Source organism: Eufriesea mexicana, unplaced genomic scaffold, assembly GCF_001483705.2.
Source record: "Eufriesea mexicana isolate 0111107269 unplaced genomic scaffold, ASM148370v2 scaffold386, whole genome shotgun sequence".
Classification (NCBI taxonomy): domain Eukaryota; kingdom Metazoa; phylum Arthropoda; class Insecta; order Hymenoptera; family Apidae; genus Eufriesea; species Eufriesea mexicana.
In genome coordinates this window covers 322,340-331,772 of record NW_016908604.1, presented here as the reverse complement: position 1 = coordinate 331,772, position 9,433 = coordinate 322,340, and the positions used below count along the sequence as shown (strand labels likewise).

The 9,433-nt window shown below is 47.2% G+C and overlaps 1 protein-coding gene across 1 annotated transcript in view; it reads right to left on the bottom strand.

The window, feature by feature from the left end:
- The window catches only part of LOC108545485 (uncharacterized), a 10,203-nt gene extending 2,047 nt beyond the window's left edge, over window positions 1-8,156 (bottom strand). The window contains exons 1-2 of the mRNA XM_017897137.1: window positions 7,625-8,156; window positions 1,142-1,387 (exon numbers count right to left, since the gene is read on the bottom strand). Of these exons, the coding sequence (XP_017752626.1) occupies window positions 1,142-1,266 (125 nt within the window). The 5' untranslated portion in view covers window positions 1,267-1,387; window positions 7,625-8,156. The remainder of the gene's footprint in view (window positions 1-1,141; window positions 1,388-7,624) is intronic.
- Window positions 8,157-9,433: the final 1,277 nt, after the last annotated feature.

Sequence of the window (9,433 nt, the reverse complement as noted above, 5' to 3'; positions counted from 1 at the left end):
CGATCCAAGGGAAGGTAAAGCAAGACTCCGAGAGAGCGTATCATGCACAGCATGGTGGCTCGCGTACGCGTATACGCGAGTCGGAGAAAGAAAATGGAAGAAAAAGGCAGAGCGAGCGGCGAGGAACGCGACCCTAATATTCAGCTCTGCGGAGATGAACGCTAAAGTTGATCCAGTAAATTTGCGCGTCCGTTTCATAGATGCGCTGGCCCAGTTTACAGCAGCTATGAAAGCAAGGGGCATCGCGAAGGGGGTTGGGAGAGGGCGTAGTATCTGTGTCACCGCACAAGCGCTGTACTCCGGCCGAGTACGATTCACAGTGGTGTGTTCTTGGCCCGCTTGGGGGCCGCGTGGCCATCCGCGGGACGCTCCACCACCGAAATATCCCTCGTTCCTTCTATTTTTCCCCTTATCCTGCCACGGATCCCGCCTTGTCCGCGTCGTCCACAGCGATGCGAGCTCGAACGGAGCCGAAGAACGAAACGAGGAAGTTCGTGGCCTTGACAATACTCGTCTCATCGTCGTCGCCACTGATCAATAAGTAACCCGACATCGTTACGTTTCATTGCCGGCGCCGCTAATCGACCCGACCGATGCTAACTCCGACCACCGTCGACTGGTTCGTAGACGGGTAGCCATTGATCGCTTGTTTCGACTGTTCCCTAGAAAACGAGCGCGTCTATCAACGACTAGCAGCTGGAATCAGATGGAAGAGATCAAGCACGACTCGCCGAAAAGTATATTCGACGCTTTGAAAATTACCTTCGAGACCTTACCCGCCAAAAGCTAGACTACGAGTCGGATGTTCCGCGAACGGAGCGAAAAGAATTCGCTGGACGAGCCCGCTGGATCTCTGGAAATCTCTTTCTGCGTGTCGATTCATCTGCTCGACCCTGCCACGATAACTCGCTCTCTAGTGGAGCGCTTACGTAAGAAAGCCGTACCTACCTACCAACCCACCTCCTGGCTATTCAAGGGATCAAGGCAAACCGGTAGGCCGGCAGCCAGGCAGGCCGAGAGAAGCGGGCAAGCAGAGAGCAGCTAGAGAGCAGGCTGGCAGGCAGGCAAACTAGGATGCAGGTAGGTAAGTAGGTAGGTGGGCACATGTCGTGCGCGCGCGTGCGCGTACCCTCGGACAAACCTGCCAAACGGATAGACTCTGCAACAACGGAAATACCTCCGCTCCTCCTTCGCCGCCGATGCGTCCTCTTCTGTCCCATCTTTTTCCTCTTCTGCACCACCTCCTTTCCCACCGATCCTCGGCATTACGACGCTCCTCTCGTTACACGAATCACCGTAGGAATCCTGCACAGCGACGAATCCAACGTTCCCAGGACCTGTCCTCGTAGATAGGTAGGTAGGTAGGTAGGTTCAGCTGCAGCATCCCCTGGAAAACAGAGTGTCAGATACGAAGTGATTAATCTTATTACCGAACCGCCTCGATTTTTCTGGATAACGAGCAATCCGGATGAGGGAAGCCGAAGATGTAATTGAAAGACTGGCAAACGCATAAAGCTCGCGGGGGTGTTAACGAGGACCTCTTCCAGCGACTACTGGAACAGGTACTCGAAAATATTTATAATGGCATCGAATGAATGCGAGAAAAGTCGATGAACGCGTGCGAAAAGGAATTTATTGCGCGGCACGAACGCACAGGTGCAACTGGTGGACGAACGCACTCGCAATTAACCCTCCGCACTCGAAGGTTCTTTCGCCACAGAGAAACATCGGCTCGAAAATTTTATAATTTTCATTTTCAGAACTGCGTGATCGATCACAAATTGCAGTGCTGTATCGTTTACAGGTAATTTATAAATAACAAGAGAAGCAACTCCCGCGTAAAATTCAGTCATGCCTAAGAGGTTAAATTAAATTCGAATGTTCCATGTATCGTTGCATTACCTTCAATTTCACACGGAACGTTCATCTTTATTCGGAATTATAATTCAATTTTCCCAACTGGTGCCTGAGGATCTCCGTTCGAGTGCGAATTGTTAGCACGGTCATGACTAGTTGCCTCTACGAGGAAGGTTCTTCCGGCTTTTATTAGAAAAGAGCAGTTCGTTCCAGTTGAACCCGCAGATATTATTTGTCAGCCCGGAGAGTGGAGTACAGCGTCGCGACGCTGCGCGCCGGAAAAAGGGCGGTTTGTCCCGTAGTGGAAGGCTTTTCAGCCCGCGATGGAGAGCGAATTGTCCCGGTGCTCCACGAAATCAAGTCTCCGACGTTTATTGGCCCACCTTCGCGAAACGAGCATTCCGGCGTGGCCAATAACGTCGCCTAGGTGCATGTGCCGAGTAATTTCGCGCAATGTTTACAGGCATGGCCGTCGTGAAATTTTACCTACTTCCCACTGCGTGAACCTTATCCTCCAAGGTACATATCGGTCACTTGCAGACTTGCATTTTTCGGTTTAACACCAGCGTCGTGGCGTCACAGTTTGATACAGCGAGCGATAAACAAGTGTCGATACGAGTCACTTGGCTGTGGAGTAGATTAGCTCCATTGGACAAAGAATGGAGGTTTATTTTAAGTACAACTCGGGTATTGTACAACGCGTATTTAAATTAGGATGGTCCATTAGTCGTTGCAGAGGATAAATGTTTGGCGAAGATGGAAACAGTCTCTGATAGAAATTCCAGTTCCACGTCGATGTTTGCGTTTACGTCGTTACATAAAGAAGCAAACAAACGCGAGATTGACACGAAGAAGCGGCAACAGTGATTACGTGGTTTGCTTTGAGAGCACGATTGAAGATCGCATTCGATGTTGCACGTGCCAGGAACGGTTCCAGAAAGTTTGGACAATTGCATACGTGATCGTTAGCTGTGGCAAAAGAAGATAGGGAGATTTGAGGTATAATAATTACAAGCAGAATAAATCTCGCCTCGTAATAAGACGTAACGAAACGTAAGCTGTGTAGGCTAAGACATGTCATCTGCAAATGCATAAACCTAGGTCTGTATCGAGAAACACAGAGAAAAATAAAGATCTGCTACTAGTATTATCACAGTCGCGATCATTGCAATGTTTATTTAAGTTTAACGATAATGTCGATCATCTCGTTGTTTTATTTCCATTTAAGATGATATCCACACCTAATATACGTTGGTCTAACAAACGAAACAAAGTATATTTATTTAAGAAAGACCTGAACCGTTTGCCTCGCTAGGGGGACGAGACAATACTTCTCCCAAACGTCGAAATCGTGGAAGGAAAAGAAACGGTGCGTACGGCAATGACGAAATCACTCGATATGGTACGTGTCGAGTGTCTAGCTAAGGCTAGAACTGAAAAAGAAAAATGAAAGAGCAGAGTTAATCGCGGACGAAGAGGTCATACGACGATAAGGAATATCGGAATGCCGGGAGACAGCGAGTTTACGCGTGGAAGAAGTCTAGTTGAACTCCCATGAGAGCTCTAGGACGGAGACCAGTAATTAGGCCAGTGAAACAGGTCGATCGATTTTGTCCCGAAAAAGCTCGCGCTCCAAAAACCTATTTAGCTCGGCGCGAGAAAGAGAGCCGCGATACTCCGCCATGACTCAACCCGCCTCTTTGTATTCTCTTCGATCGTCTGTCGTGTGTCTTTGAATTCCATAATTGTTCATCACGCGTAACTCACTCGTCCGTTGGCCGTTGTACTTCCGTCAATGACTGGCCCCATATTTGCAACGAGCTCTCGTGGAAAGGAACGTGAGGACTCAGCGATAAATACCTTCTGAACATCCAGAAACGAGAATTAGCCGCTGTTTACAGGCAATGAAGCAGGGACGAAGCCACACACGAAATCGAGATCTTTCCTGTTCCTCAATAATGAACCCAATGGTCGGTAGATGAAAAGATAAAACGAAGGAAATGGTGGAAGAGAATATATTCGAGGGATCAAAGCGATAGCGTTAAATGCGGAATTTTTAATAAAAATTTCGAAATTTAGGTGGTGGTAGGTCCAACGTTAAAATTGAAAATTAAAAGTAAAATTAGAAAGATTCCCCAATTTTGGAGTCTATTCTAAAAAAAAAAGGATCGGCGACTATTTATAGGCAACACACGGTAGCTTTGAAGTAAAGAGGAAAAACTGGAAATTAAAGCCTGTTGTGAACTTTAAGAAGTTTAAAATTAAAACCGAGGGCGGAGAAATGGTGGAAAAATTGTATAATACGAAGTGTCGTTTTCTCAAAAATACCAAAACGGGAGGTGAAGGAAAAAAGGGAAAAATGAAAAAAGGAAAAAATAAAATAAAATAAAAGAAGACGCGAGGAGTGATTGCGCAATTTCCGGGAAGAAGCGAACGCAGTGAGGGGGCTCGGATTCTGGTCGAAGGAGTAGCGGTGGCGTTCGTCCTTGAGGCGCCCTTGGTACTGGCTGTGGAAGCTAAATCGGCCGGTGGAAAGCTGTCGGGTTTGGCGAGTGTAGGGCGTGGTCTAGCGAGGCACCCGGTGACCTCCTAGCCAGCTAGGCGGCCATCTTTGAGCATCGAGTCGTCCGGGCGTACTGCGAGGGTGAAAGTTGGGGTGGGTTTTCGGTGAGGATGGAAGCCCGAGCAGGCCGCTTCGTGAAATCCTCTCTCCACTGCGTGGCCTCGCTCCGTCAAAGGAGACGCCCTCTCCCACGCCTCGCAACACTTCCTTTTCTTTCCTCTCTTCTCCCTCGCTCTCTCTCTCCCCACCGGAAGTCTTCGCTTTCGTTTTCCTTCTCCCCGGTTCCACCGTTTCGCGCCACTTCCACCGTCCCTCCCCACACCACGCGCGCTTTTGCGTAGCATTTTTCCAACCTCGCTCGCTGCGTGCCTCCCACGAGCGAAATCGTCTCGCCCGTCCGAACCATTACACCGGCCGATGCCGGTTTTTAACCTTCCGATCACCGCTGCTGTGCCCGTCCGCGTTGCTCAACTCGGACCCACACGTTTTCCCGATTCTCCGTGACACAGCGTTGCGACGGGTTCCCTTCCACTCGACGCCGAGGAGAAGACGAGTTCCGTGCGCAGAGGAATCGAGGAACGATTTACTCGTAGACGTAAAAGCTGTCACTCCCGACGCCGTTACGCGCCGATAAAACCTCGAGGATCGAATCCCTCGAGAGCTCGACGAAAACGACTTTATTTCCAGCGAGTTGGGAGGCACGAGCCATAAATCGTCGCGATGTATCGGCGATATTTAAAATTGAACTGATCGGTGAAAAACGCACGAGCCGAACAATCGTAAAGTTGCCGCGGAGGTACAGTCAAGCGGATGGATGAAATGGTTCGGGTAAAACGTCGCGATAGATCTCGCGTTTTTACGAGTGCCTCCAGTTCCAAATATTCGTTTTCCCTTGGCCTGTGTGCGAGACGGGTAAGCGGGGCGCGGGCGACAGCTACGGAAACGGTAGCGCGTTGAGGTTATGTCGACCGGGATACGGATCTCGAAGATGTTCACGGTCGATATCGTTGCGGTTGAACGAAACGTTATCGAATTTCCGACGATAACCGTGCTCCATCCGTCTTTCTGTTTCCCGTCCTTTTGCTCGCGCCTTCTTCCTCGCCGTCGCCGACCTACTCGGTATTCCGCTGACGCACTTCCGGAAAAGCTCGTGCAACGTAAATTCCGATCCACCGTGGCGCAAAAACTCGCTACTCCGGAGCGTTGAAGAATTTCTAGCGACGCTCCGCCATGAGAAAAGTACAAGGCCGATTGCCTCGATAAAAACGTTATCGGAGTGCAAAAGCCAAAGATAGACGATAGCAGGAAATATAGCGAAGAAACGCTCGTATTAACGCGACGCGTTTACCTTGCCACTCTCACGGTTCTACAAGTGCACCTATTTTTCCAGCCGTCGCTCTTCTACCGCCGAATATCTTCCATTTTCGACCGAGCTAGCCACGCGATTACGACACTTTTTAGAAAGGACACTTTTTCGAGGGACGCTGGTTAGGTTAGCCGTTGCGCAACGCGGTTTTTACGGATGCGTGCACGATCGTTAAAATTCAAGTTCGCTCCGGGGAAGGCTGGTTTCGGTAATCGAAATAGAAATTTTACGTGGGTTGTCTGATCGTACGTACGCGAGCCTCGATCGTTCGGGATTGAGTAATCCGAAGTTAACCGCTCGAAAATGACGCAAGGCGAGCTGAACGTACGAAGAAACGAGCTTGAAGTAACGATTGGACGAGAGAGGAAGTAGCAGTGGATTTTCGTGCAACTTTATGAAGCGGTAGCGTGTATAGCATAGTCGAGGACTCGCAGTTTTTTCTTCTCTTTCGCTTGTTCAAGGCCTGGTTGCCTGGTCTACCCCACCGCTGGATTCTCATACTTATATCGCATCACGGTTTCATTCTCCTCTCCCCTCCCCGTGAGTTTTCTACGTCGAGAGGCCTCGATCGTTCTCTCTCCGTCGTTCTTCCGCTCTCCGTCCCTCCCGTTCGCTCCTGGGCCGCCCTGGACTTCTGTGTCTAGCGATGGCCATTCCATTCCATTCCGTTTCATTCCGTTTCATTCCGCGCCTCTCCCGACTTCTCCAACAACTCGCCAGGGTTAAAGATCGCGAATCGTGTCTGGTGTCATTCGTGAAATCGCTATTGAAATTTTTTTCCACGTCTGTCTCCGTGTTCGAATAAATATGTATACGCGTAGAGAAACGAGCACGACCGCTAGGTGGAGTTATATAATTTCTCCAGTTACACGCTCTTGGCCTGACGGATTTTTATTACTCGGTTACTCATTTAAAGAGATTCGAAATTTGTACCGTTCGGAAAACATCGAAAGCGTCTTGAGGCCATCGCTAGCCACGTCTCTTCCTTTTCATCCTCGTCCCTCCTGCCATCCGCCGTGCAACACGCTCCACGTCCCTACCCGTTCCTCGTGATGATCCACGATCTTTACGGATACCCCTTCCCCCGCTGCTCGACCGTTTCGCAATGATGTCATCCGCAGCATTGGCGCAGACGTCGAGAATTTTCAAACGATAGAAAGTACGGAACGAAGTTTTCGATGGCTAGGTGTTACTTCGTAACTCTGTGTCTTTTCCACTGCCACGAATACGCGTGTAAGACAATCGACGATCTTCGTCTTTTATTGCGGAAAATAATGATATTTAAAAGTTTTCGAAAGACGTTAATAAATGGTGAGAAAATGAGAATAAAAGGAACGGAATCGTTGGCAACGTTGTTTCAAATCTGTCGACCGAGTGTAAAAGGGTTCGATTCCTTTCTAAACTAACAAACAAAAGAGTACCGAAACGATGTTGATACGTGGATTGTACACGTATGAGAATTGTTAACTCTACCAGAGTGAAACTATAATGGTGTGGTTTTTGAAATTAAGCAAGTAGTTTTGAGGTTATATGTACGTTTATTTTTAATATCGTCGTAAAAGGTTGGAATTTACGAGATTAATGTATCACAGTATAAAAACGACTGTTCCAATTTTTTTACATGCACATGCACGGAAGATCTTATATTGTACGTGTACTATAAATTCTATTGCTTATGACGATAATTCGTATACGTCTACGTACATAGATATAAGCAAGCAGTTACATACATGTATATATACAGATATTATTTCGAGGTAGTTATATTTAACAACGGGTAAGTATTAACGTTAAACAAATTAAAAACTACAAGCATCGCAGTGGACAATGAGGCTTACGAGCGAGAGTAGCGAGCATTTTCGAAGAAATCCACAGCAGAGATAGCAGCAGATTGGGAAATTCGACTATTCCAGCGACATCGATCGGAAACGTGTTTCCTCGGACTCAGGTAGCACAGCACGCGATGAGCCATGGCGAGGCGGATTCGAGGCCAACGAGTAAAATTAGACAGCGCGTGAATGGAATCCGAGCCAATCGAGCAACCCCAAATGGAAATGGAAACGCTTCGGTTACTATACAAAAGATGGCCGCAATGCGGCGGCGTCTATAAAATGGCGGTTGTTGACCACCACCCGCCACTCGCTCTTTTTCACACATTTTCACAGATACTTACGACTATTCTTCCCGCCCGAAGCCATTTTCCAATTTCTTTTACGACCCCTCCGAATCGACCAATAGGAATTACCTCGTTCCGCTGCCATGTCCGAAACACAGGCCAATCATGCTCGGAATATCCTAAATACCGAACTCGTAATAGTACTCTTATAGTAATTCGCATGAAAGCGAATGTTTGTTTGAATTTTTCTGCAAAGGGGGAGAGAGAGAGAGAGAGAGAGAAAAAAAGATTAAAAAAAAAAAAAAAAAAAAAAAAAAAAAAAAAAAAAAAAAAAAAAAAAAAAAAAAAAAAAAAAAAAAAAAAAAAAAAAAAAAAAAAAAAAAAAAAAAAAAAAAAAAAAAAAAAAAATAAAGGTTTACAATCTACAACAGTTGTTCTACGGTGGTAACAAGTGAAGCCAATGTCGTTGGTACCGAAAGGAGGAACAAATCTGGTAATATTACAAGACCGGTACAAAGTATCGAGACTACAATCTCGATAGCGGTGCGTACGTACAAAGTGGCACAAGGCAAGCCAGTCCCACTTCCCTTTCCTCCTTGCATGTACGTGCGCACACGGTATATCTCATTCCATCATCGTCTCCTACCTCTCCATTCTTCCCAAGGAGTGGTAACTTTCCAAACTTCTCGTTTGCACGTCTTTTACCGTACGACTCTCCTCTGAACTCCGATACACCATGATTTATATGTCAGCAGTATGCTTGCATCGAAATCACGTATTCGAGTATCACCCTCTTCCGAGAAAAATAATCCGATGGAAACATAACCTAGATTTTTTCGCCACCGCGTTCTTACGACAGCCGACGATTCACCATCTTTGACCGTCGCGCGTCGGAGAAACGTACAGTGTGGTACATTATATGCTCGATTCTTTCAGCACACTTTGCCAGAAACTAAACGCTCGTCCGTTTACGAAAAACAACCGAAATTGCCAATTGTTGTCCGTCATTTTTAACACACGAGTCGTACGACCGAGATATTTTCCGATTATTATATCCACCTCGTTGCGTGGTACGTACCATTACACAGTACGGTGAGCATTTGTGAGTTTACGAAAAACACGAGAAAATAAGGGAAACGAAAGACCAGCGAACTCGATGCTCGAGATAACGACTTAAAAAAAAAAGCGTGGAGAAAGAAACGTTTCTATGCACTTGTTACATGGAAAACGACAACGGAGCGCTTTATTAGGGGGGAAAAAAAATATGTAGGCCCATAATCACCGACAGCGATCTGGTACGCGGTACGAGGCCGACGGTATTTGCTAAGTTACGAAAGTAAGCGGTTTTAGAAAGTACAGAAGGCTCGAGGTGAACGGCGCTCTAACGGCGAGGATCTTGCACAGCAATTACAAAGTGGCTTTGCAACGACGATCGAGAGAGACCGCGTTACTCAGCTGCTACGTAAGACTATTCGATGAAGCAGGTGCACCCATTTGATTTACGATGAATATTCGTTGAAATTCTTCCGTC